Source organism: Vanrija albida (genome assembly GCF_041260175.1).
Source record: "Vanrija albida strain AlHP1 chromosome Unknown contig_1, whole genome shotgun sequence".
NCBI classification, from domain to species: Eukaryota; Fungi; Basidiomycota; class Tremellomycetes; order Trichosporonales; family Trichosporonaceae; genus Vanrija; species Vanrija albida.
In genome coordinates this window covers 2,461,548-2,487,861 of record NW_027191420.1, presented here as the reverse complement: position 1 = coordinate 2,487,861, position 26,314 = coordinate 2,461,548, and the positions used below count along the sequence as shown (strand labels likewise).

At 55.7% G+C, this 26,314-nt stretch overlaps 6 protein-coding genes across 6 annotated transcripts; 2 read left to right on the top strand and 4 right to left on the bottom strand.

The window, feature by feature from the left end:
* Window positions 1-11: 11 nt before the first annotated feature.
* Window positions 12-1,391, bottom strand: Q8F55_001018 (uncharacterized protein; the record flags this gene model as incomplete). The annotated part of the gene is made up of 5 exons (XM_069349663.1): window positions 12-124; window positions 166-474; window positions 526-628; window positions 664-963; window positions 1,011-1,391. The coding sequence occupies 5 exons, from the start codon at window positions 1,389-1,391 to the stop codon at window positions 12-14; spliced, it is 1,206 nt and encodes a 401-aa protein (XP_069213207.1).
* A 7,277-nt stretch (window positions 1,392-8,668) lies between these two features.
* On the top strand, window positions 8,669-10,823 carry Q8F55_001017 (uncharacterized protein; the record flags this gene model as incomplete). Its single annotated transcript, XM_069349662.1, has 11 exons — window positions 8,669-8,739; window positions 8,782-8,797; window positions 8,853-8,959; window positions 9,021-9,130; window positions 9,177-9,261; window positions 9,298-9,524; window positions 9,567-9,761; window positions 9,810-10,066; window positions 10,121-10,467; window positions 10,511-10,610; window positions 10,818-10,823. The coding sequence occupies 11 exons, from the start codon at window positions 8,669-8,671 to the stop codon at window positions 10,821-10,823; spliced, it is 1,521 nt and encodes a 506-aa protein (XP_069213206.1).
* A 684-nt stretch (window positions 10,824-11,507) lies between these two features.
* On the bottom strand, window positions 11,508-13,391 carry DLD2 (D-lactate ferricytochrome c oxidoreductase; the record flags this gene model as incomplete). Its single annotated transcript, XM_069349661.1, has 7 exons — window positions 11,508-11,629; window positions 11,683-11,721; window positions 11,773-11,856; window positions 11,898-12,189; window positions 12,228-12,559; window positions 12,598-12,930; window positions 12,977-13,391. 7 exons carry the CDS (start codon window positions 13,389-13,391, stop codon window positions 11,508-11,510), a joined length of 1,617 nt encoding a protein of 538 aa, XP_069213205.1.
* A 548-nt stretch (window positions 13,392-13,939) lies between these two features.
* On the bottom strand, window positions 13,940-16,019 carry PGI1 (glucose-6-phosphate isomerase; the record flags this gene model as incomplete). Its single annotated transcript, XM_069349660.1, has 9 exons — window positions 13,940-13,984; window positions 14,037-14,102; window positions 14,154-14,400; window positions 14,452-14,541; window positions 14,582-14,664; window positions 14,712-14,845; window positions 14,895-15,183; window positions 15,235-15,935; window positions 15,995-16,019. The coding sequence occupies 9 exons, from the start codon at window positions 16,017-16,019 to the stop codon at window positions 13,940-13,942; spliced, it is 1,680 nt and encodes a 559-aa protein (XP_069213204.1).
* A 1,342-nt stretch (window positions 16,020-17,361) lies between these two features.
* On the top strand, window positions 17,362-19,948 carry Q8F55_001014 (uncharacterized protein; the record flags this gene model as incomplete). The annotated part of the gene is made up of 10 exons (XM_069349659.1): window positions 17,362-17,460; window positions 17,513-18,212; window positions 18,251-18,330; window positions 18,386-18,511; window positions 18,786-18,922; window positions 18,972-19,121; window positions 19,165-19,514; window positions 19,554-19,737; window positions 19,788-19,863; window positions 19,910-19,948. 10 exons carry the CDS (start codon window positions 17,362-17,364, stop codon window positions 19,946-19,948), a joined length of 1,941 nt encoding a protein of 646 aa, XP_069213203.1.
* Window positions 19,949-22,889: 2,941 nt separating this feature from the next.
* Q8F55_001013 (uncharacterized protein) lies at window positions 22,890-25,062 on the bottom strand (the record flags this gene model as incomplete). Its single annotated transcript, XM_069349658.1, has 11 exons — window positions 22,890-23,225; window positions 23,268-23,337; window positions 23,376-23,497; window positions 23,539-23,549; window positions 23,604-23,658; window positions 23,710-23,920; window positions 24,077-24,222; window positions 24,268-24,309; window positions 24,355-24,477; window positions 24,622-24,643; window positions 24,698-25,062. 11 exons carry the CDS (start codon window positions 25,060-25,062, stop codon window positions 22,890-22,892), a joined length of 1,503 nt encoding a protein of 500 aa, XP_069213202.1.
* Between the last annotated feature and the right edge of the window lie 1,252 nt (window positions 25,063-26,314).

Here is a 26,314-nt window from a genome sequence, read left to right as displayed (position 1 = left end):
ATACTTGTGTTTCAATCGCTATCCGACATCAGCTCGGCGAGCTCGCGCTCCTCCTCCTCAGTCAAGCCAACGTCGTCGGTCTCCTTGACTGGGTCATAGTTGAGCTTCCGGGGTTTGAGTAGCTCTTGGCACGTCAGCTCGGCACTTGATATGACGGCAACGCACCTTGAAGGCCCCATCTCCTCAGAGTCCCGTCCAGGCTGCCGGAGACAACATTGACGACCTTCTTGCCATCTTCGTCCTTGATCCAGACGCCAAGGGCAGAAACCTCACCGCAATGGCCTTCAACGACTGACAAGGGTTTGGGCTTCGCGTCAAGGTTGTTGGCGTCCCACAGTCGAATGTTTTCGTCTTCGCAGCCAGTCACAATGTAAGGAAGTCCTTGAGGGGTTGGCAGGATTGACTTGACATAACTTGGGTGCACCAGTTTCTGAGAGGACGCGCCTTGCAGCTTAGCCGTGTTGTCCATGGAAGCTATCTCCGTGTCAGTCATCACCAAGGATGGAGAGTGGACAGTGAACTCACCGCTCCAAAGGCCGTCCTCCACGGCGACAACCTCGGACACACTCGTCTCGTGGGCCTCCTTGTCCGTGACGAACGTCAGGGGGGTGTGCGAGTCGGGGACAATCTTACATCAGCCAACAGTCGCACGCTGTGTCTCACCTGCTTGACGCTCCACTGCTTGATGGCACCCAACGAGTCTCCCGTCCACACATCGACAGTGCGCTCGGTCGGCTCCGCGTGCGAGGAGACCTCAAATGTCGCGGATTCGACCGGCCGGGTATGCTCCTTCACAGTTTGACGGACCGTTGGTAGCTCTCGCTTCTCCAAAGGAGACAGGTCCCAGAGACGGAAGGTCCTGTCGGATGAGGTCGAGAGGAGCAGGGGAGGGACAGTAGGAAGCACGGTCACCGACTTGACGAAATCGCTGTGGCCTTCCAGCACCCCGACCAGATCCCCGGACTGAGAGGCCATCAGCATGGACCGCCATGTCAGCCCATCGTACATACCAGCGCATCCCAAACCCGGATCGTCTTGTCCCACGATCCCGTGAACAGCGCAAGCCAAGCCTTGTCACCTTGAACCTGGTGGAGGCTGAGCGATGTCACCGGCCCCTTGTGGCCTTTGTACAGCATACGAGTCTTTCCGGTCTGCTCGGTAAGCATGAGTATGTGCTTCACCTTGCTCACATTGAGGTCCAAGCGCCGAGCCTGCCAGCCCGACTCTGCAGTCCAGGCATCTTGATCACGAATCACCAAGTCGAGCACCTTGCTGCTGACCTTGATGGGGTTTCCAATGCTCTCAGCAGCAACAATCTTCTTCTCCCTATTCGAGGCTTCGGCCAGCTGCCTTGAGGACTGGAAAATCAACCCAGTGTCGTTCGTTTGCATGTTGCGTGGATGAATGGACAACGACACGAGCGGGCGCGCGTCGCGAAAGTGGAAAGTCAACATTGGGTCACGTGATACTTCTGTGACTTCGTGGCACTTGATAGCCAACAACAGGTCGATAGATGGACAGACGCCAACAACAGCTCGGTCGATGCCCATGCATGCAGGGTGCAGCAAATCCCAGAGCTTCCAAGTTGACTACATATCCTGCAAGAGCGTCTTCGCAGCTCAAGCGAGCGCCGTAGTCGGTCGCCAAAGGAACGCAGCTGACAGCCCTGTCGGCGGGTGATCGCCCATCATCGCACGACTTTGGGCAGTCAGGCGCTCCCAAGCTCTGTCAGAACCGTACCAGCCAGTGGGACATGAAGATATGGGATGCTGATGAAAAATAGTGTTACCGACTATATAGATTACGAGGTGAAGTACTGTGCAAGTTAATGGAGGTACGCATTATTCTTCCTGTCATGCACAACCGCGGTCGCAACCCCTCTCACTCACTGCCACAGCGCCCACAGTCTGTGGCAGTCAGCACCTGCCCCGCAACTCAAACGCTCCCCGGATACCCCAACCCTTTCGCCCCGCGTGTGGCACTTCTGCCCTCCATGTCAACATCCGACAGAAGGCCCTCTTCGAAGACAGTTTGGCGAGAGCGTTGTCACCGTGGCCTCCCTCCCCTCGATAACTCCAGCTTCACGGAAGGGTTCACCTCTAATTTGTTCAACATCTACATCTAGAGAGGGATGTTGACATTGCAATAGCAAGTTCAAACGCTCGCCTCTTCCGCACTCCAGAAGTGCCACGCCAGTCTGTCTGTCACCCCGCAGTCAATGCCGTTGAGTCCCAACGGAGTGCTCAGCACTTCAAGGCAAGACAAGGCACCTCTTCTTGCTTGTTCTGGTCGCTCCCAAGCCTTCGGAAAGCTGGTTTCTTCGACCTCAACAGACGGTCGCTGAGGAGCAATAGGAAAGCAACCCGATTCAGCGATGCCTGGCCATGTAGAAGCACAACTGATAAGTGAAGCCCTGTACGACCGAACTGGAGGGTGTGACGGAGGATAATAGCAGAGCGGGACCCGGAACCCCGGTGTGCCACTACATGGAGAGCCCTCACATCCACAATCAACGACCAGCGGGCCATGCCGCTGTTGTTCAGTTGAAGAGATCCAGCAGAGTGTTGCACCATAAGTTTCTATTGCTCGTACTGCCACCCCCGCCGGCCCCAGCGTATGGGCAACGGTCAACGCTGAGTACAGAGAGGGGCAGCCCATGCCGATGGAGAGATGAAACGATTTTATCAATCGGTAGACTGTCACACTATGACTCCTGAAGCTGCTTTTCATGATGTCCCGAACTCGACATTAACTCAACTCAAGCCAACCAAATCATTATTCCACAGCGGCTGGTTGGTCCGGGAACATTGAGGGAGGAGGGCTGTCGCCCACCCCAGCCTCCGTATTGTGGGCCATGAGCGGTATCCGGCGGGAAGGGCAATGTGAACCGTCGATGTCATGGAGAGTTGTTGCGTGGCGAAGATGTATGGTGATGGGTTCAAATGTGCGCATTGCACGTCATTCAATTTACGATTACTATTCCTCACAACCTTCACTAGGAAGTCCTTTCTGACTGAGTTTCCCCGTCGTGTAGCTTGAAGCTGTTGTCCGATCACTAATTGATCCAGCCAGGTGCTGGTGACGCTTGGGATATTGGAGGTGTTTGTATTGCTTGGTGTCGGCGGAAAAGTAGCGGATGCCAGGCGTTCTCGCCGCACACCCTCCGCACACCCTGATCTCGGTGTTTGCCCACTACCAGAAATTAGGTGCACATTAAGAAATCGATCCAACCCGGACAAGTCCGGGCATTCACTCGCACCGCCTTGGACTTTGAACTTGGGCCATTAACACTAACTTGGGATTCCTCCGTGGCATGCAAGGTTGGTGGATGCTCCACTGGGGTGACCTCTGTGTCAACTACCGAGTCCATGTACGAAGTGAAGCCATAATGGTGTTTGGAAGTTTGAGTGTGTGCATGAGGGTAAAATGGTGGTTGGTTGCATTTAAAAGCATTAGCTAACGCCGGCGAAAGAGTGTCCGGATACGACGACTGGAGTGTATGGCAATACACACGCCCAAAGGTTACGCACCTGTACAGACGGACCGAAGGCTGACACCGCGACACTGTCATGGACCTGACACCTCACCTTCACTGTAAATATGTACCTTCACTGTATAATCGTGCCTTCACTCTTTTTCGGGTGATTACGGCTATTCGTACCAACAACACAAATGGTGAGAGTTTGATATCGGGAACGTAGATGTTCGTATTGTGGGATATACCCAATTTTGACTTCGTCGCACTATTGGCGTCAAACTTCGCTGCACGCGCGCATCGTGCTATTTGCACGCGTTTACCCCCTTCGTCCATAACCCAAAGACACGGCCATCCTGCGGTGTCACATCAAAGCAACCTCCAGCACCCAACAACGTCCTCCAACCAAACATCATGGCACCCAATGTGCATCAGGCCAACAATGAGGGACGCAACGACCCTCGTACACACCATTCAGCACAATAGTCTCAGGAGCATACAGAGCCAGAGGCGTACTTGTCCCGTGTCCCAATGAAGGAGCATCCGTCTTGACACACCCATTTGCACAACGCGACCGAATCAAACGCGTGCAAATAACACGATGCGTGCGTGCAGCGAAGTTTGACGACTATTGGGCTCGAACAAGTGATGAACATCAACATGCTGTTGCGAAGTTCATCAAGTACACCACTCGAGGTAGTGCTAAGTAAGCTATTGATCAACGAGAACGGGGCAAGTCCACCTCTCACAACGTTGTCAAGGGCTGCATGCAGTGAAACATGCTGGGAATTGGGATGTGCTTCTCAGGAATCCACTGAGAAAACGAAATGGCTCCCATAGTCAAGCAACACCAGTTAGTGAGTTGTTTTATTGCGTTGACAAGATGTTTGGGGAGTATGCACATGTACGCAGCTGGGAATATGCACACACTCATCTAACCCACCTCACCGCTGAAATGTGATGCTACCGGCCTACTCAAGGCAACCAGGGGCTGTTATTCTGCCTTGTATGATGACTGGCTGGTTCGCGTCCCGGTGTTATGGAACCCTTTATTGGTGAGAGAGTAGTGTGATGAGCATTACGTTCCAAGCAAGAATAATACCCGCCTCTGTGAGCATTATTCGCTAGAATGACTTGCAGAGCTTTAACACTCAAATGTACAATGCTTCCTTTTGGTGATGGCGAAGGCAAATGAGTGTGTATTCCTGAATGCGCGCATGTGCTTTACACTCTTGGTGGTTTCCAATCCATTCAGAGGTGAGTGAGTACGACAAGGACCCGACGACAATCGATACCTACAGCTCCCCTGTCTTGCCACCTCCGCCAGATATTAGCCAGGTAATGTCTAAGAGCTTAGATTTGCCCAACTGATAATGATTCTGCAACAGAAATGAAGTAATCGTCCTCCCCCTGGGGGTACGCATACCGTGAGGTGAAGACGCGGGCATGTTGGGCTGCGACAGAGCTCCAGACTTAGTCGCACTGCTTGCTAGGGTCATCCATGGCATGGGAGGCTGATAGATAAACGGAGGTTCATGCTGTTGACTTACGCCAGGTTGGTGTGAAGCCAACTTGTGATAGGTGCGTGAGGTACGAACCATCACTGTCTGGCCACCAACACCAGTTAACGACACAGATACGTGCTTTTTAGCTGCATCCCAGACTTCACCTGTCACCCTCCGCATGACCAGCATAAGAAGGGTTCCCCATGCCTCTCGTCGTCGTCAAAGGCCGCCAAATGCCCCACCGACAATTCGTATCTCCAACTGATTTTGGAGGTGAACGACAATACCAGCGTGAGTGGTGCATGTATCCTGAATGATGCGGAACTGAGACGCCCATGGTCTCTATCACTCCAGGAAAGATGAGATCATTCCCTCAATGGACGGTAAAGTCTCATTATGACATGATTTTCATTAGGAATTCCTAATCAAAATCTGACAATTGTTGACAGTGTCCGTCTGTCCGCAAGACGTCTAAAAGCACGGTCATAGCGCTAATACACAGCCCAAAATCGCCCAAACTACATATCAGAAGTCTGGTTAAAGAGTATCAGTGACACTTGGGCCTCTCAATCCAGGTGCTCACGCGCATTGTGATGGACAGATGCATTAGTCCGAGTTCTACGCTCATAGATGATCAATGCGTTTAGGATGTGTTGAGAGGTCCCCTGCGGCATCGTTCATTGTCTGGTCGAGTGGATGGGATGCTGATCAGCAGCCATGGTGTGGATACTACCGACAACTTGGGCCCCCCACAGCTTGTCTCTGAGGCCGAGGCATCCATTCCCACTAGAGCTACTGTACTTGTACCGGTGTGCATGGCATAGACGAGGTATGGGCCTGCTGTGCCGAGTATCGAAATGTAGTGAGTCCCAGTGCACGGTGGTGCCACAACGCATTGCACGCAGTGCTCCCCCAATGGGGCGTTGAATAGCGGAGTACCCTCATTTTATGACACGGATACCGTCGATCAGAAAAATGGGAAACCACAGGTTACCAACATTTGATGGCGCTATGAGTCCGATAATATGGGTATCGGGGTGCTAACTCAACATTGTTGTCCCCACAGCTGCAGCTCTGCACATGGAGTCACATCTGATATGTGAGACTGGCGCCTGACCACGAGGTAGGCCACCCACACAACTCTCTCCCCTCACATTCCCACGGGCGCAGCAACCTGGGGCGCAGTGATGCTTGTTGATTGGTTTGAGCAGTGCAGTGAGTGAGCCAAGGACACGCTTTGATCTGTGTCATGTTGACCGGCCCAATGCGTGTTTGACTTGTCACCTTTGAGTGGTTCATTCGGACCATGTTTCCAAATAGCCTGCACTTACGTCCTTATGACTGTTGGTCGGTCGGTGGTCAAAGGACACCACAGTTGCAGCCACTTTTCGCGCATTTGGAAGCTTAGTTGGCGTCTATCCATCACAAAGTGGCTGTTCTCAAAGAGGGTAATCTCTTTTGAATTGAATTGAAGGTCCTGGACACCTGCATCTACTGTAACTGTCACGAGAGAACCGTGTTTAAAGAACATTTTATGATGCAGTGGTCATGTGTCTTCGGGGTTTGCTATATAGACCATCAGGAGCGGTTTTTACCAACAATTGTAACCACTTCATTAGGAATGTCTAATGAAAGATGTGCACTAATCAAAATTGTCAGGTTTGAATGCAGAGCGCGCGATTCTGAGCGGCAACTTGGAGATCCGATACAAAGCTTCATAGATGCTCTGCAGCCCTCGCTGCGGAAATGATAGCTACCTTAGACACTGTTTCAAGCACAATTGTAACATTGTCACTGCTCATCGTCGTTCTCAGGAAGGTAAGTAGCCTCACCAATCTAGCGTTGAATATCGGGACACTCACTCATCGCGCAATGTGCATCACGCATTCGAACTGATCAGCATGCTTGGTGAAATTCGTGAAATGACTGCATTCCATTAAGAATGCACCACATAGTAAAGCCAGTGAGTGATCATCGGCACACGCCCACCTCCTCCATGGCATGTGCAGACAATTGACCCTGTGGCCACCGCATGCGTCACAGTAGCCTCGATAGCCTATGGTTGGGCTGGGCCCTGCCCCCGACCGGCACAGCCAGTGGCCTTCTTGACAGAGGCTAATGAATGACCACGAGCTGGGTGGTAGCGAGAGCTCTCTGACACATCAAGAGACACCTACGATACGTGTAACCTAACAACCCCGGTTGCAGGAAGTACCATTCGGCAGGTGGCTCGAGTAGTTGGCCAATTGAGTGTCAGTTTTTTCTACAGTGGTGGGGGCAACTGCGCCCGCAATCCATGACGCACACATGGACCGATATCCACCGCATAATGGATCGCCAGTATCCATCCTTCTATTGCAATCTGTATGAAATTGGAGGCATCATCTGCCACTACCCCATCTATTTGGCGTTAACAACTAGTCAGTCCCAACCAAAAACCAAGGAAGCTGAATGGCGTCGAGTTCTTTCAGCCCTACCATCCATAAAGTGGTGCAGCAAGCACCTGCCACTCCACCTAGAAGAGGCTGGGATGGTTCATTCCCTGATCTCGTGATGCAACCGCATTGATTGAGTGATTGACTACCAGCTAGAGCTTGAAGCATTCTGTCTACACAGAACCTGTGGGGCGCTCGCACGAGTCTACGTTGCCGACGAGGAGACCAAGGAATGCAGCCTGGCGACTACTGCTGCAATGCCGAGCGCAGCACCAGTCCTGGGGCGCGACCGCACCCAAGCTTGAGAACGGCACCCTGCTGCGAACACAATCTGGCTCTCAAGTACCTCGTTGATCTGCAGGGCGAACATGCCCACACACAGCGCTCAATATGCCGCGCGCATGCGCTTCAAGCCTTTGGTCAACCTGTTGTTGCTTGACGCCGGTGGTGACAAGACAGACAAGACATGCTGCACGCCGCCACGACGGTGGGAGATCGACGTTTCGTCCAACCAACAACAGCTGCGTCGACCAGTGTGGCAGCACAGCAACCTTTGTGGATCAGATGTGGTGGTACTTAGGCTGACTCTACGCAAACTGGCGTTCGCCCAGACGGCTGCAATGTTGCGTCCAAGGGTGTTCTCAAATCGTTCGGCCTCCCCAAGCCTGTGGGTGATTCACGAGCCACCGAGAGAACCGCTCACCACCTAGAGAACCACGAACCCACACTTCATTCAGCATGAGGACCAATCACAGCTTCCTTGTGTGGCTGGGGCAGCAACCTGCCACACTGCCCGACCAGTAGCGAGCTGCCATGTCGTTCTCGATGAAGCAGGCGGGGTGGCAAGCTCGTCGATCGAGAGCCTTCAACCAATCTGACGGACAAGTTGATCGGGTGGGCACTTAGGGCTCATGGTTGTGTCACCTACCCACTGACCGGAGGTGCTGAGGCTTTCTTGTGTACATTGATTGGAAGGCCGGCCGACACGCACGCCCAGCTTTCAATACACGTCTGCAGGAGTTTGCTACAGTCTTTTGCATCTCTGGAAGCACTGTTGTTTGGTTCAATCAAGTTGAGACGGACGGCCGGGAGGTTGCCGAACCGACGGCACTTTCTTGCCTCGGTTATGTCCGAGTGGATTGATTTCGAGTTGATTTGCTTCCGGGTGTGCGGGGCACAGTGTCGTCACAGCCAAACCGAACTCCACTCTTGTTGTCATTCAACCTACTGATAAGTTGGGCAGCCTGACGATAATGCCGCCAGGTGCTGCGGCTCCCCAGGATCCGGGTCGCGTTCGCTTCCTACGAGCATGTGACCGATGCCGGTAAGCTTGACGCTGCGTTGATCCCACTGACAGGGCGTGTAGATCAAGAAAAATCAAGGTATCAATCGGCAGGCCGCTCTGTTCCGCTGGATTGACGCTGACTACGGCCACAGTGCGGCAACGAAAACCCATGCTCTAAATGTGTTGCTGCCAAAGCGACCTGCTCCTTCTCGTCTTCTGGAAGCCAAGGCCGGTCGCTCCTCTCAAGTGCGGAGCAAATGTCAGTGGCAGTTGGACTTCTCATCGGACTATCACATTACCTTGCTGACTGGCGAATCCAGAGGTGCAGCAACAGACGTAGAGTCTTCACCTACCGAGGCCGGACCATCTGTGAATAAGCGTAGATTATCATCGAGCTCGGGCGACGACCCTTCGGGAAAGAAACGGAGCTGTACGTCGCCGCTCCACCTTTCGGACTGGGAGACTGATGACCCCAGCTACCCGTGGCAACTCGACGCACTTCTTCCTCTCCTCCCATGGCATTCCCCATCATGCTGGATCGTCGTCCGGCTTGCCTCTACTGTAAGACCGCGAGCTGGTGGGAGACTGACGGTTTAGTGAGGCAACGAGGCGCCTGGCCAGTGACACAGCCGGAGAGCAAAAGCAGGCGGGGATGCCTGACCTGGACTGGCAGTGGTTGCAGGACCTCTTGAGCGACGGCGACACTGCATCGGTTCGAAATTCTGATGGCAATGGCCAACCGGAAGCCGATGAGTACTTTCCCGGACGCGATATCGCCCATTCGTCCGCAGGAGACGAGTTGCTTTCGAGTATTCAAGATATCAGTGCGTTGATCAGGATCCATCGCAGAGCTGACTTCCTCCAAGTCCCTGCAGATTTGCTGAACGATCTGCTGGGCATCTTTTTCTCGACGATCCACCCGGTGTGGCCGATCATGCACATACCAACGTTTTTCGAAGACCTACAGCAGCTACGAGAGCACTCCTTCTCAGCTTTGGTGGTCTCGATGTGTATGTTGGCCTCCAGATACAGCTCCGACCCCCGAGTGTTCACCGATCCAGGTAAGATGAGTGGTGATCAACGTGCATTCAGAGCTGACTCGTTCTCAGAGAATCCGGCTACCGCTGGCGTCCGATACTATGAACTGTTCAACCGCCTCATTGAACACGCGGTGAACAGCGACCACGTCATCTACGCGATCAAAGGCCGTTTCTTTGCGTCAATGTTCCACTGCGTGGATAATGTTCCCCATCCTGTCGCTCAGGGATTGTTCGCCGACGCTCTCTCGAGAACGTTGGATGGAGGACTTCATCGGCATGTGTCTGCGGAGATCTGGGGCAACCCAGTAGTCAGAGAAGTTCGATCAGTAAGTAATGGGAGGTGTGAACTCGAGACGGCCGGTGGCGCTGACAGCTCGTAGCGGGTTGCGTGGGCAATATACACGTGGGACAAGCAGATTGCTGCATTCTGTGGACGGCCGTTCTTGAACGGTCTCTGGGACATGGATGTTCGCCTCCCCGAGCCGTTCCACTACGAGCACTGGCACAGCCCCGAGTGGCCGATCGAGAAAGACAAGGAATATGTGGCCAACTTCCGCCAATTGATCCAGCTTTCAGGCGTTCTCGAGTTTGCGCTGCGTGCATCAGTCGATCGTCCCATTGTGGAGAACTCCAGTTTCCTGACGGACCTCGCTCGCCAGTCGCGGCCGGCGCTCGATGACACCTCAAGGCTGGATATCACTATGGCCGCCTTGCGGAAGTGGAGAAGGTGAGGCAGGCGCGTGAGAGCGAGCGTTGCTGACTTGGACCAGTTCTGCCCCACCCGCCGTCTCTCTACCATTGGCCAAGGACCGCTCCCATCTACCAGAGTACTCTGTGGCGTCTGAGCAAGTTGCCTCGATCTACCAAATGGTCCAATTGCTCGTGGCTGCTCGGGCACTTCAAGTGGAAACCAGCTGCTCGAAGCCGGACACAAATGTACTCGAGAGTCATCGAGCTGCCGTCGTGGACGCCGCTAGAGACATGGTTGGGCTTGTGGTGCAACTGGGCTTCACCCATCACTTGCGGTCTTGCGACATCCGTGAGTTGTATCATTGACCAGCGCTGAACCGTGTCCAGTGGTAGCCTACCGTTTACTGTTTGCGGGACGCCTCCTTCTCGCCTGCGTGCTGTCAGCGCGTGCCCAGAATCATCACGCTCATGCCGAGGAGGCGACTCGGATCCTCCATGCCACATCCGTCGCCTTGCGCAACTTTGTCGCCCTCTTCCCGGTCGCTCTGGGTGCCGCTGAGGTTCTCGACGAGACGATACGGGTATGCCAGGTGTGCTACCCTCTGTCTTCTAACAAAGACACCTCCCACCCCGGAAAGCGATATGCCTGGTATCGACCCATCGCTCATCAAACCGGTATCCACATCCAGCACAGCTCCTCGACTGCGAAGCGCAGCAACGAGAATGGCCGCCCCCCGGAGACTGTTGTGGATGGCCAAGTGGCCGAGGATGATACGCTGGCAGCCGCCGCGATCAACCTCGGAAACGTGCCACTGTCCATCTTCAACAGTGACCTTCCTCAAGGAACTTTCGGCGACTTCTCTTGGCTGATGCCTGGATCTGACAATCTTCCCTACTACTTCCCATCCTCCGGTCCTTAATGTTCTGTAGACAGCAGTTGAGCATGTTGCTATGTATTGCCTAGTACGTGCCCTGAGTTGGCGTTCAGACCGGTCACAAGTGCGAGCAATCAGAGAGATATGTCGACACAATCTTTGATGGACGACAGCTGCCAGGTACTCAAATGCTCATCACTCTCTAGACAATGTACTTGTACGGGTTCAGAAGGCCCTTGGGGTCGAAGAGCTTCTTGATCTGGTGCATGATTCCAATGCCCACATCCGACTGCGAGTAGTGAATGTGTGGTGCCTTCATGACGCCTGTTGGGGGGATCGTTAGTTGAGACAAATCAAGAGAGTCTGAAAGCACTCACCGAGGCCATGTTCAGCAGAGATAGAACCACTCTTCGCGGCTGAACACTGTCAGTTGCTGCTACACTTTACCGCAAGGGGGCACTGCTCACCGACAACCTCGTAGACGTAAGGCTCGATGGCGCTCTCAATCTCCTCAGCGTACTTGTTGGCGACAATGTTGATGTGCACGTTGCCTGTATGGTTAGCGGGAGCGCGTGAGCTTGAATCGACGTACCGTCACCCATGTGGCCGTAGCCGACCATCGCCTTGATAGGCCCCTCGGGCTGGCCGTCGCCAACCAGGAGACCACGCTCCCTCAGGCGAGCGCGCACCGTCTCGACAACCTCGTACATCTCACCGACCGGGATCGAGAGGTCGTACTTGTAAACTGGTCCGGCCTTTCCGCATGCCTCGGGGATGCCCTCGCGAAGAGACCAAAGGGAGCTGAACTGGGTAGTGTCCTGCGCCAGAACGCCGTCCAGGACAATCTCGGACGTGATGAGGTGCTCCAAGAGGCCGCCCAATTTCTAACGATCAGCAATGTGTGAGGACAAAGGCAACTCACCTCCTCGTCGTGCTCGGCATTGCTGCCGCCAGTTTCGATGAGGCAGTAGAAGTCTCCTTCAGTCTCAAAGACCTTGCGCTCCCCTCCAAGATGCTCCTCCTGGTGCTTGCGAACCACCGAGTACGCCTGCTTGTCCCAGAACTCGAAAGCAGACAGAATCTCGCCCAGGTGGTCCTTGGCCTCGGCGAAGACCTTCTGGACGGCCTCGTACGACGGAACGGAAAAGACGGCGACGTTCATGGCCTTGGGGCGGCGAGGGCAGAGAATGGAGATGGCGGTGATGATACCCAGGCTGCCTTCCGAGCCGATGAAGAGCTGCTTGAGATCGAAACCTTCCAAGTCAGTCCGTGTGTGCGATTGAATAACGTACCAGTGTTGTCTTTCCTCAGCTTGCTGAGGTGGTTGTAGACGGTTCCGTCGGGCAGGACAACCTCAAGGCCGAGAACCGTGCCGTGGAGACTGCCGTAGCGGAGCAGTCGGAGGCCACCGGCGTTCGTGGCAACGTTACCACCAATCTGGCAAGAGCCCTTCGCGCCAAGGTCGAGAGGGAAGATGAAGCCCTTCTCGGCCAGGTAGTTGTCGGCAACTTCGAGGACAACGCCGCCGTCCGCCACCAAGACACCAGACACTGGGTCAAACGAGCGGATCTTGTTAAGGTTTCCGAGCTGAATAATGACCTCGTCGTGAACTGGCACACCACCACCTGGAACGCGTTCAGCGGCGCATCCTTCTGACAACGGCAGACTCACCGACAAGACCAGTGTTACCACCCTGGGGAACAATGGCGATGCCCTCGTCGTAACAGTACTTCATGACCTTGGAGACCTCTTCCGTCGTCTTGGGACGGACAACGACCTGGCTCTTGCCGTGGTACTTGTTCATCCAGTCGTCATTGTAGCTAACGAGCTCCTCAACGCTTGCTGATCCGTCCAGGGTGGAGAGGAGCGAGGTCTCGGAGCTGAGGAGCGAACGCAGATGGGCAACATGGTCCTTGGTGACCTTTGTGAACGATTCGGTTCGAGGAGGGATGGAGGAGCCATGGCGAACGTTGGTGGCGGCCAGAGTCGGTGCGCGGTGAAGCAAGGCAGACGATGGCGAGGCGAGCGAAGCTCGGCGCGCGGCGTGCCGAGGGAGAGCCCTAAGAATGGTGCGGGCGACCGACATTGTGAATGAAAGTGTCGACACGAGAGGAAATGACAAGTCGAGCGACGTAGAAGAGGGAACCTTGCGAGGGGTTGCTTGGTTCTTTAGGTGGTCTCTCCCTCTGGGAATGAGATTGAGTTGAGTGGCTCACCCGACGTTAACGTCGGCTGTGATTCGAGGCTGCGACTTTTGGCGAAGGCCCAAGAGTAACATGACGGATAAGTAGCGGAAGTAATCCGTCAGCGCCTGGCTGGCGATCGGGTAAATCCGACGCACCCAGCGGCTAGCAGCCGACAAAGGTACTCATTGACCAACCCCATCACATCCCCATAATCCGTCAACCCGGATCACGACAAGAGCACCATCGCAGCCCGCGGTCACGGCATGCGGATTCCTATCCAACCCCGCTCTCCAACTCTTCTCTTTCCCCTCCCCTTCTCTACCTACGTACACCTGACTGCTGCATCAAAGGGCTTTCTCATATGTAGTAGGTTCTACTGAACTAATCGTTTTGTTTTCGTCGTTCGTCGTTGGTACGTCACGTTCCCAGTGACCAACTCTATCCGCACCTACTTGTTGCGGTGCGCCTGGTACCAGTGGATGAGGCCAGTGGTCTGAAGTGCGAGTCAGCTTTATACTCTTCGCAAAAGTGAAAGTCGGACTTACCGAGCTGTCGTGGCCAGTGACATCCTTGGGGTTAGGGAGCTGCTTGAGGATCGCCTTGGCGAGGACCTGTGGTCAAGGGTTAGAAAATGCTCCACAAAGGCCAGCACGAATGCTTACCTTGCCAAGCTCGACGCCCATCTGGTCGTAAGAGTTGATACCCCAGATCGCACCCTGGACGTGGATCTTGTGCTCGTAGAGAGCAACCAGGGCACCGAGGGTACCGGGGGTGAGCTTCTGGAAGAAGATCGAGTTGGTGGGCTTGTTGCCCTCAAAGATCTTCGACTTGACCAAGGCGGCGTTCTGCGACTGCTTGGGGCCAAGCTCCTGGACAACCTGCTCCTCGGTCTTGCCAAACGCGAGAGCCCTGGACAACGTGTCAGCGCATTCTCCTAGAACAGCCGACGGGTGTACTGACTCGGGCTGGGCAAAGAAGTTGGAGAGCAGAATCTCGTGGTGCTTGCCGCCGGCAATAGGGTTGAGCGTTTCAGCGGGCGCCAAGAAGTCACTGCCATTAGTATTTTAATGCGGTGGAGGTAGGAACGAACCATGGGATGAGCTTGGTGCCCTGGTGGATAAGCTGATAAAAGGCGTGCTGGCCGTTGGTTCCACTCTGTCCCCAGATGATGGGCTGGAGCGGTATCAGCATCTGGAACGCTGCAGTGGCAAGCAACTTACCCCAGTCTCGTAGTTGACACGGCTGCCATCCTTGGTGACAGTCTTGCCGTTCGACTCCATGTCGCCCTGCTGGAAGTAGTCGGCGAACTTGTGGAGGTACTGGTCGTAGGGGAGAAGGGCCTGGGTCTGGGCGCCTGGAGACTCATCAGCGCCTGCGCCCCGCAAGCCAGACATTGAACGCACCGTAGAAGTCGTTGTACCAGATACCGACAAGAGCGAGGATGACGGGGAGGTTCTCCTCGAGCTTGGTCGACTTGAAGTGCTTGTCCATCTCGTGGGCACCCTTCAGGACCTCCTGGAAGTTGTCAAAGCCGATGCTGATGGCAATCGACAGGCCGATGGCCGACCAGAAGGAGTAGCGGCCGCCAACCCAGTCCCAGAACTGGAACATGTTGGCCTCGGAGATACCGAACGCAGTGACACCCTCGGTGTTGGTGGACAGGGCAACAAAGTGCTTGGCGACATGGGCCTTCTGTGACAATGTTAGCAAGGGTATGTCTGGCACAACGCAAGGACCACGCACGTCCTTAGCAGAGGCGAGGAACCACTCCTTGGCGCTCTCGGCGTTGGTGATGGTCTCCTGGGTGGTGAACGTCTTGCTGGCAACGATGAAGAGAGTGGTCTCGGGGTCGCACAGGTGCAGGACCTCGGCAAGGTCGGTGCCGTCAATGTTGGAGACGAAGTGAAGCTGGAGGTCACGCTGGCTGTAGTGCTTGAGAGCCTCGGTAACCATGACGGGGCCGAGGTCGGAGCCACCAATGCCGATGTTAACAATCGTCTTGATAGCCTTGCCAGTGTAGCCCTTCCACGAGCCGGAGCGAATCTGCTCAGAGAACTCCTTCATGTGGGCAAGAACCTCCTGGACGCCGTCGGTCGCACCCTCCTCCTTGATGTCCCAGCCGCCCTGGGACACTGGGGGGTTGCGGAGGGCAATGTGAAGCACGGCACGGTCCTCCGACGTGTTGATGTGCTTGCCAGCAAACATGTCATCGCGGAACTGCTCGACATCGGCCTCGCGAGCGAGCTCGAAGAGGCCAGCCAGGACCTCGCTGTCGATGAGGTTCTTCGAGTAGTCGAGGAGAATGTCGACGGCGGGGGCGCTCGTCTTGAACTCGACCGAGTACTTGGAGAAGCGCTCCGGGTCGGCAGCGAACAGGTCCTTGAGGACGTAGCTAGAGTGCTTGGACTGGTAGAGAGCCTGGAGCTTCTTCCAAGCCTGGTAGTCTTTGGTTGTCAGCAAAGGTTACCCAGAGCGAGGGGGGGCGGCCTGGTTGTCAACATACCAGACGCGAGCTTGCCGGTAGCCATTCTGATAAGTTGATACGAGGGTCAAGTTGAGAGAAGGGGTGATGATGAACCAAGTATTGTTGGTGAGAAGGAAAGATGGGATGGTTGGGGGTGGGGGAGGTGGGAATGCGAGGGCGACTGGCTGGCTGGCTAGGAGGATGCCTGCTGCTGGCTTGCCTGAAAGGAACGCTTACAGAGGGATATGACGTTGGGGCAAAGGTCCAGCCAGCCAGACAAGGACGGGCGGGCCGCCGGCCGCGGGGGCACGAGAGGGGAGGGGGGACGTGGTCAGGGGCCTCCGTCATATCCGTCAAGCCGCTACTGCCGCCACTGCCGCCGCCCACGCTCGCTGCGGCCGTCGCCCCCCTTTACATACAGCACGGCGCCGGCGCGTCGCGCCCCGCCCGCCCGGGCCACTGTCAGTGCATTTGCACCCACCGACTAACTGGATCGGACACTACGGTCCGCCTACATCCGCCATCGACAGCCATTCACAACACGCACTCGATCCGGACCGGCGACCCGGCCGCCCCGCCAAAGTCATGACCGGAGCTACGTATCCGCTACTAGTCCAATCTCGACTTGGCCTCTCTAGTCTCGAGCACCGCACCAGCTGATGAGGTGAGGAGGCGCCCAATTGTGCAAAAATGTTGTTAGCTATCAGCAAGGGATCAGATTGCTGGCATCTGTACACCACCGCTGCCTCCCAGTCACAAAGTAGAGCAAGCTTATGCTTTACCTCGCACCAACAAGGTGGTCTGTGACCTCGGCGGGCTTTGGGAGCTCGAGCTCGTCAGGGGTGCCTAGGGTCATCGACCTCATTGACAAAGGCCTTGCCGCCGGCATTGGTAGCCATTTGCTCTGATGCATTAGGCGTGGTAAATTCGAGTTGATCATAGGCGCGCCCGGTAATTAGTGCTTCATTTTGATTCCGGCGGTCATCTGGAAGGAGGTTGTCGTCATTGTGGCCGAGTGGGTCGCCACCCACCCACCCAGCGCCGCGGCCGCCACCCAGTCTTGTTGTTTACGTATGCAGGTGATTGGCAGTGGGCACTGTCTGCCAGGCTGGTTGCGTAGGTGCTTTGTGTGTGTGTGTGTGATGCTTGGTGCGGTGCGCGGCAGTCGCGCCACCCAGGTCTATCACTCGACAAGTTGACACTCTGACCGCTATCAACGTCACACATCCTCGTCCCTCTCTCAATACCCACACCCAACCATCGCACCTTCGCGCGTCGCCGTTCCAAGCAGCCCATCGATTTTGTGATATACAGCCCTTGGAGCACCAACAAGCATTGGCAAGCAGCAACCCCAACACGCGACCCAACAGCTAGGACACGCCTCGCGAGTCCGCTGCCCACCAAACATGGCCGAGTCAACAACACCGGCTTCGTTCTCGGCGTACGCCAGCAAATTCCTCTCAAACAGCCGCCTCAGTCAACAGCAACCGCTGTCTGGCAGTCAGGTGAGGTGTACACTCTTGCCCAATGATCGTGTTTGCTGACTTGTGATGGGAGATCTTCCGCGCGTCCTCACCTGGATCACCCGCCCATGATGACCCGTTCTTGCCCTCGCCGAGCGCATCTCGATCTCAGCCACGGCTAGCGGGGTCCTCGCGCTCTGTGTCGCCGCCTCCGACACCTCCTTTCCCAGGCCCCGGCATCGATGGAATCCCCTCGATCGGAGACATGGCTGATAGCCAGGCAACTGGCATCGGCCTCTTGTTCGATCGGTCCGAGCCGGACGCGCGACCCAGCGAGGGGCAACCGCGCACATTCTCGCATCGCCCCGTGCCAGACCCGTATGGTCCGTCCTCGGATAGCGAGGGCGAGCTGGAAGTGGACCTTGACCAAGTAGCTGCCGTTCGACAGTCCCTGGTTGGCCCTCGGCACGATACACGAAAGTCGAGAAACAAGAAGGGCTGGCTCGCCTACCAGAGCGTGTTCCCATCCTCCTCGTCCAGCGAAGCAACCGAGAGCGACAAAGGGACGGAATCCGACGATAGTGACAACGGCGGGATGGCGGTAATGGGACAGCCGCGTCGCAAGCCTCACGTCGCAGACGATCCCTTCCAAGGCGGGCAGGGTTCGACCCTCGAAGAACCTCTCCTGGGTCCCGATGAGATCACCCAGATGACGACCAAGGTTCCTGTGCGCCTCCAGGTCTATCATGGCCGTTTTGGCCACTGGGAGCGTGAGGGTTTGAGGAAATACAAAGGTAGGCGCGATCAGTGGAGGGGTCACTGACTGTCAAAGATTCGGGGTTCTTGGCACTCTGGCTTACCAGCCTCCTGGCTATCGTCATTGGGCTGATGTTTGTTTGGGGATCTACAGATGTAAGCCTCCTCGTCTGCACACAGTGTGCCGTGCTGTTCACTGACACGAGAGCAGCCACCATCAGAATCGCCAAATCACAGGAGGGCCCCTTCAGTCATTCCCCTTCTTCCGATCCTGCTGTTGCTCGTCATTCCGTCACTCATCCTGCCTCCCGTCTTCCTCTTCCTATTGAAGAAGACGGTCCGTCCAGTCCTTTTGGCGACATCGATAAGTGTGCCGTTTGCACTTTTCGTGTGCGGCTGGTGGGCCTTGGGCGCGAGCTTCGAATCTGTTGGAGATGCCGATCAGCCAGGCCGATGGTGGGGCACGAGAGGCTTGCAGCTTGGAGCAGTTGTCCTTTGGCTGCTCGCCGGCTGGTTTGCGCGACTGCTTTGGGTGCGCCGCCGAAAGCTGGAACGGACTGTGACTGTGGTCGAGGTGAGCGGGCCACCGTTTCTGAGAAGCTAACGCGCAGCTATCAACCCATCTCCTCCTCACGCACCCACCTTTGTTGCTCCTAACCCCGCTCCTCCTTGCGGTGTTTGCCGTCACCTCGATTCCCTTTCTCACCTTGCTCGTCCGCCTCGCCATGATCGGTTACTGGCGTCACCCGTGCGTGCTCCCATGCTTAAACTTTAGGAGTGCGTGCTGACTGTTACAGCCGAGAGAACACCTACGTCTTCCAAATCCGACCTTACGCTGGCTGGCTCATCTTTGTGGTCACTGTCATCTGGGTTTGGTCGTGGGGTGTCATTCGAGGGGTAGGACGTGTGGCCGTAGCCGCGGTTATCGGCGAGTGGTACTTCCATCGGTGAGTTTGTCTCCACATCTCCACATCTGGGTCTGACTCGCAGTCAAAATGGGCTCGATCCCTTGGAAGTCACCACGGCTGCAGTTCATCGGGCCACAGGTACATCTCTGGGAAGTGTCTGTCTCGGCTCCCTCATTGTCGCTACCGTCAGGCTTGTCGGCCGGGCGGCAGCCGAGCTTAAGCGCATCACTTCACCTCGCTCCAAGGTGCTACCGACAGCGCTCTCGTTCTTGTCTCGCCTCACGCCATTCTTCAACGTCACGGCCAGTGTCCTTGACCAACTCAATGGCTATGCTCTCGTCTATGTTGGCATTACTGGTGATGCCTTCTGGCCAAGCGCACGCCGCGCGGTTGGGCTGGCTAGCCGGAAGAACGCCGGAAAACTCCTTGACTGTGAGCTTCAATCCCGAGAGTATGGTTTTAACCCACCAGATACGTTGATCAAGCTCCTGTTGACGCTGTGCTCGACGGCTACGGGACTATTCACCGCGACAGCAGGCTATCTTTACATGGCGCATTCTCTGGGTAACCCGGGCTACGCCCCCGTGGCTGCCATCCTGTGTGGTGGAGTGCCCTTCCTGGCTATTCGAGCGGGGGCTGCAGTGTTGGGAGATGCGTAAGTCGCTGGGTTTCTGCTGTCTTCCAAACGATCACTGACACAACAAGGGCGGATGCTCTCTTCATCTGTCATCAGATTGACGGCGAATCCGGGGGCAGCCATTGTGACGAGGCGAAGGAGGCGGTAAGTCGAGAGGCCAGTTGCTTGAGCGTACAACTAACCATAACAGTTCGCTGGAGAGACATTTAGAAACGATTCAGTTGTGTAGACCGCCAGCATTGTTTGTTTAAAGCTTGTAACCCTGTGTTGTTTTGAAGTGGGTGGTTGTCAAGCAGTATGGATCACCTCTTAGACAGTTGAACGACACGGGAACCACTCCCCAGCATCAGTCATGCCGTTGACATTAGACTTGGGAGGGAAGGCGAAAATGGACCACCTTCCCTCGTCTTTGACAAGCGATCCGTGCACACGGTGGCGATTGTTGGATGGTGTCTTCCTCCATCTGCCTTCCCTCAACTTTTCCCTCTCTTCCTCATCCTCTCTTTCTCTTCACTCCTTCACATCGCCCTCCTTATCTTCCTCGTTAGTCCACTTACTTTGCCACTCACTTCATTCACTCCCCTTATCCTCAAGTGCAGCCTGTCGGGCAATATTCACGATGGCGGTCGCGATGAAGATGAAGGTTGGTTCGCTGACACCATCCACAACACCGAGAGCCCCTGGGGACCACCCCGTCACCCACTGACTTCACAGCCGGCATTCAAGCCCCAGACCCAAGCCCATGAAACTCTCACGCAAAGTCAAGGTACCGAGACTGCCTACATGCGCCGCCTCAGCGTAAAAGTAGCATTAAGTACTGTCAGGTTCACAATTGGCGCTCTCTGCTTCCACAGGTATCCCCTGCCGCCTTGCCTTCCCGGACAATAAACTGACTACTATGTTCCAGGAAGCTCCTACCCGATCAAGCCTTCGACCACAAGAAGAGCTTGAAAGTTGCATCTGAACACGATGGCAGAACTGAGATCGAACTACCCGTGACGCTGGTCAAAACCGGTGTATGGTATGGCATTGCAGAAACGCTTGGTGTTGAGGCTAATGAACTCGACAGTCAACAGGCCGATGACCTCATTTACCTCCTGTTAGGAAAGGAGGTCGTTCAACAAAAGGAGCCCAATGGCTCCAACCCGACGAGACGGAAGAAGACCGTTGGCGGGCTTGACGAGGCGATTGAGAAGCAGTATCTGAAGAAACTCAGTTTGGTGATTCTCCTGGTGAGTCCGGATCAGATATCTACGAGAGAAGACGTTGACATGTCTGACAGGATCCCAATGACCGTGACAAGTTTGTTACAAGATGTTCCGTGACTCACATTCTCCTTACAGCATCGTCGAAGCCTACACGTTCGACTTCTCATACTGCCCCGAGACTGGCATACCAGGTGTTACCATGTCCCAGTCTTCAGCTGGTTCGATGCGGACATCGAGTTCTCTGGCATTTCCGAGAACCAAGTCCGAGATAACCAAGACTCTGATCGTGCGTCCTACTCATGATACGCTCATTGACAGCTCTCTAGGGATTCGTGGACTCCCTTAACCAAACGCTTATCGGGCTGGAAGCCCTCCCTCGTGAGTCCGACCTTTGAAGAAGAACGAATCTCACCACCTACGTCAGGCCAGCGATACATCGATATCCGAGTCCAATATACAGACAACACTCCCGCAAAGTGAGCAACTGGCTCAGTTGAGACTGATGCTCCAGTTATTCCCCCGACCAGTTTCAATCGGTGACGGAAGGAGGTCTCTTCATCGCAACCCACGACATGAACGAAGTTCCCGTGTCCTTCTCCTCAAAGCATGTACCCACAGCTCATCACAAGTAAGTATGGGACCATTCCGGAGCTCATGAGAACTGTCGGGGCTGAAAGCTGCAGCATCTCACTTCTCGTGTCATCAGCAGCACGCTACCTTCCTGGCGAACCTGAGGCATCTGAGAGTGCTGGTTCGAAGGAGGTCGCCTTACACAAGCAAAGCAAAATTATTCAGCTGGCTGCCGCGAAGAATCGGGCTGTGCTTTGGGTCTGTTATGCTCTAGTATTGATGAGCCTCAAGCTGACAACTTGGAAAGGATCCGGAAACTCTCACTATTCGTTCTTCGGCGAAAGGTTTCAGTCCAACATTTATAGCGGCCATCACGAAGTTGATTGTCGGCAGACACGGGGAGAGGACTATGGACTGGGAGCACCTGGTGAGTGCAAGTTCATACCATTTCTCACCAAATGGCTCATCTCTGATTTGTTGCGCAGGTGGAGGAGAGCGGGACAGTGGCGCCACTTCACCGCCGGCTGCCGGGCTCCTCTCACGAGACGCACGAAAGCATTTCGCTTGTCCATCATTCCTACCCAGCCGAAACGAAATGTTTCCAAAGCAGTGGTGGATTAAACGAATCCCTTCTGTCTCCCCCTGTTGCGGCACCGGAGCCCGAGACCCCTCCTCAGAAGACCATCCGTGCGGCCCCCAAGAAAACAGCTCCCAAGAAAACAGCCCCCAAGAAAACAGCCCCCGAGAAAGCACCAAAGAGCAAGAAGGCTGCCGTGTCTCCCAAGGCGCCAAAGGCCCGAAAGGCGAAATCAACTCCCAAGAAGCAAACAGGCCTGAAAGCTCTAGCAGTCTTTCCTCAGAGTGACAAGCAACAACGCACGCTCGCCAAAACGGGCAAACAAGCGCCACCCAGCACCGGGATTGCTCCTCTCGAGCCCATCGCGAGGGCGCCGAAAGTTCCAAAAGCGCCGGTCAAGGGCTCTGAGAAGACACAGAACGCTCCACCTCCTCTGATTTCAAGTCCCCTGGCCAGCGGCAACCAAGGCAGTCCCGTCTCCCCTTTCAATCCACCTCCTCGTCGGGCCGCTTGGCCCTCCCCTAGCAATCCTTCGATGTCACTGCCAAACGCTGCGACGGTTGACAGCGACTCCCTGAAACAAGCATCCGAGTTTAAGCGACCCGAGACAACGTTTGACTACAACATCTCGCCTCAAGCATCTCACACCATCTCTGCGCGATTTGGTCGAAACCTTGCTCCGCTCGACTTTGGCATGGCTGAGTAGTCAGTTGGCCACGATGGCCCTTCGTTCACCGTTTCGCATCATTTCACATGGCCGCAATACTGTACATACATTACATGATATCAATGAATGGCACTCTAGCCCTCTATAACTATGCGATGTCCTGGATGACTTGGGCGCCGGCATTGAAGCCCCTTGGTCGCGACTCTTGCAGCTTTGCGCTCTTTGTGCCAAACTGCATGGCTCGCTTTACACGGTGGCTCGTGAGATGAAGACCACATCGTTCGGCCGCCAATCGAATAAGGAGTTTGTCGCCGTGCCCCGGTCCGAGGCTGAAGTTGCACTTTTGCCAGATTGGCAGAGATGAGACGTAGTTGATAAATCCAAGGTCGAGGTACGGGTAGCGCGCGTCTCTCGCATGGGACGAGATGACTCGATCGTCTCGGGAGAGGTTGCGAAGCGGGATTCGGTCCAGATCCATTTGCACCTAAGCTGTCAGTGGCCGACTCTCGTTGCTCGTGAGCCTCACCTCGTCTTGAAGGCCAATCCAACTTGCACGTTCGAAAGCTCGGCGGTGGCGCGAATAGCCGCCGAGCTGTCTGGATGGTGTAAGAAGGAGAATGTTGCCGGTACTTACTCGTCCGCACCCAGGCCAGAAATGTACACCTTTGCGGTAACGACGTGTGGCGTTTCGGTGCCATCGGGGTGCTTAATGATGCCTTGGCCCCTGGATGCAAAGTACAACGGGTAGGCCAACGACTGCACTGTGTTAGGATGGTGGCTGCAAGATCAGTGCTCACGATGTCCATCTCTGCCGCATGATTGTCAGCTCTAGTGCCTCGGCGTCTCCGTCGTGACTCCTTACCGGTGTTGCTGGGGTACATGACATCGACGATTGATTGCCTGAAGTTGCGGCTTTCCTGGGATGCAAGTCAGCTAGCGGGCCATGGTGTTGCAGTAGCAGCACCCACCTCGACCGTGACGTTGACCTCGACAAACTGAAAGTCTCGTCCTGGGCAGGCGGATTGCAGCTCCAAGACGGCGTCTCGGCCAGAGACACGGTCAGGGACATTGTAAGTGGCTACGCTTGGGGGCTGCTGCCGGCCGGATCGCTGGTTCTCTTTCCGAGGCTCCTCGAAGGCCACGTTGACGAGCTCAATCGGTTCTCCGACTGGAATGCATCTAAGGAGAGGTCAGTTATTCTCGCTGAAGTTTGTCTCACTGATGAACCAGAGCGGCCAACAGGGTGCAATCGACTCCGCCAGAGAACAGAAGCGCTACTCGTGCAGTCCTGTCGCGAGTCAGTTGAGTGGCGCTTGTGCTAACAGCTCCACTTACCCTGGTACGGGCGCAGGGATGTTCTCCACACGTCGACGGACACTGGCCAGTAGATTCTCGATGAAGGCATCACACTCAGCCAAGGCGGGCTCCGCCCCCAGGTTCACTTCTGGGGCAGCTACAGTGTTGACAGTTGCCACGCGGTTCTGTTGGTGGTGAGCAACATACACTCTGCCATGGCTAACACGTACCGAGGGCGAAATCAGTCGAACAGCTTGCTCAAAATCAATACTCTGTGACATCTGTCAGCACGCACAGCAACGCTTGGTCTAGCTTACGTCGCCGTGGCCGAGCGACAGCTCGGAGAGGTGCACGACACCTGCCTCTCCACCGTTGAGAGCCCTCATAGGCACCCCTTGACGGCGGGCCTCGGCGCTGCGGGATGAACTGAGGATAAAGGTCTGGCATGAGGATGCCGGCTGAGGAACATGGAGGAGTAGCGAACGGCGTGATAGTGGATCGAGGGCGAAGTGAATGGTGTCGGTCTCGAACTGCACGGGGGCGGCCGTCAGTTACACTGCTGGCAGACCGAGTCAACAACTGACGCTGAGGTATATGAAAGCGAAGCTAAGCAAGTGTCAGCAGCTGGGTCAAGAAGAGCATTCAGTGGAACACACGCACGGGCCTTCAATAGCTTGCAACACGTCTGAGGGTGACTCGCCCGCTTCGAGCTTGTCAAAGATTACTCGTGTGTCGTTCTCATTCGGGGCAACATCAAGGCCGCTGAACACTTGACCGTTCCATCCCAGAACGCCTCGCTTGCCCACAAGAGGCTGGGCTGTCACTCCCTCTCCGCGAAGGCCGAGCACACTGGCGGAGAGGGACACCAAGATCTGGCCTGCGGGCGTTTGCACGCGGCGTGTGTACAGCCCTTGACTGTTTGGGCCCCGCGCACTATTGGCAGCATGTAGTGAGCGAACAAGAGCCGCGTTGCTTGGCTGTGAGGCATGCGCCAGCGTGGATATTGTGAGGGTGAGGCCGCACATGACGGTGCGCTTTTGGAGATGGAGAGAGCGAAGATTGTTGTTTACTCGGAGGAGGAAAAACGTCATACGCGCGAAAAGCTGGAACCAACCTCCACCTCTTTGGCTATTATGCGGCGACCTCCCTGCACTTGGTTACATTACGAGGTAGGGTATTCCAGACTGCACTACATTATGGATTAGCTATGTCGGTTGTGGCATGTCATAGTGATGCTTGTTTCAAACGGTCTTGGTTTACTGGATGCGGAGATCGTTGGCTCGCGGCGACTTGCACCAAGTGGTAACCGGGATGCATCAACCCCTACTCCCCGGCCGAGCAAAGCGAGCCGAGCTGTTGCGACCTGCACGCGCCTCCTGGGTCTGGCCATGAAAAGGAACCAGGATGTGAACGGGCAGCACGCGCGTTCTCGGCACGGCCCGTTGTCCCCCTCGTCGTCGTCGTCGTGTCAAAGTCGCGTACCCGGACGCGCGTCAATGAGGGCGCGTTTCGAAGTGGGCGACGGGACGCGTTGGGGCCTGGCGTGTGGAGCTGGGAGGCCGAGGTTGTGGAGCGAGCTCAGCAGCGCAGCGCGCGCGTCGAGTGTAATTGATTCATCGTAGGGCATGGGCCAATCCAGCGAATTGAGGCGTTGATTGTCAGTCACCCTGGCGTAGTAGTGTGTTCCTTGCACAGACCCTAGGTTGCGAGGCGAGGCGAGGGGGTCGGAGCGCAAGAGTGACGGGCTTCACCCAGCAGCAGCCTGCCTGAAGCTTGAGAATGCACGCACATTGACCGCTGTCTCCAGCGTCGTCGTTGCGGCGCGACGGGGCGGGGCGGCGGGTGTCGTGACGGCCGGGCACTCATCCTCACGCACCCTGGTGACGGACAAGCGAAAACCCTGGCGTCGCGAGCGCTGTCGCCAGCCAAAGTGCCACGCTAGGTCGATCATTCGGCATTAGCACTGCCTGCTCCTCTTTTTTTTTGACTCTGCGCGCGTCGCCCCTATGGCGCCCTGCGCCCTGTGTCCTGGGGCCTACGCCCCTGCGCCCTGTGGCTCGTTGCATGCACGGGCCCACTGTGAGTCAAGGAAACAATAACCCTGAGTGATTTCTCCCAAAGAGGAAAAAATGGACGCGTCTATCCTTGTTCCCATCCTCGTCTCTGCCCCTGTCTCGTGCCCGCCCCGTCGTCCCTACGTGCACACGCGCGCCGTGTACCCCCGAGCAACCAGACGAGCCAGCACCCAGCAACCACTCACTCACCCACCCAACCAGC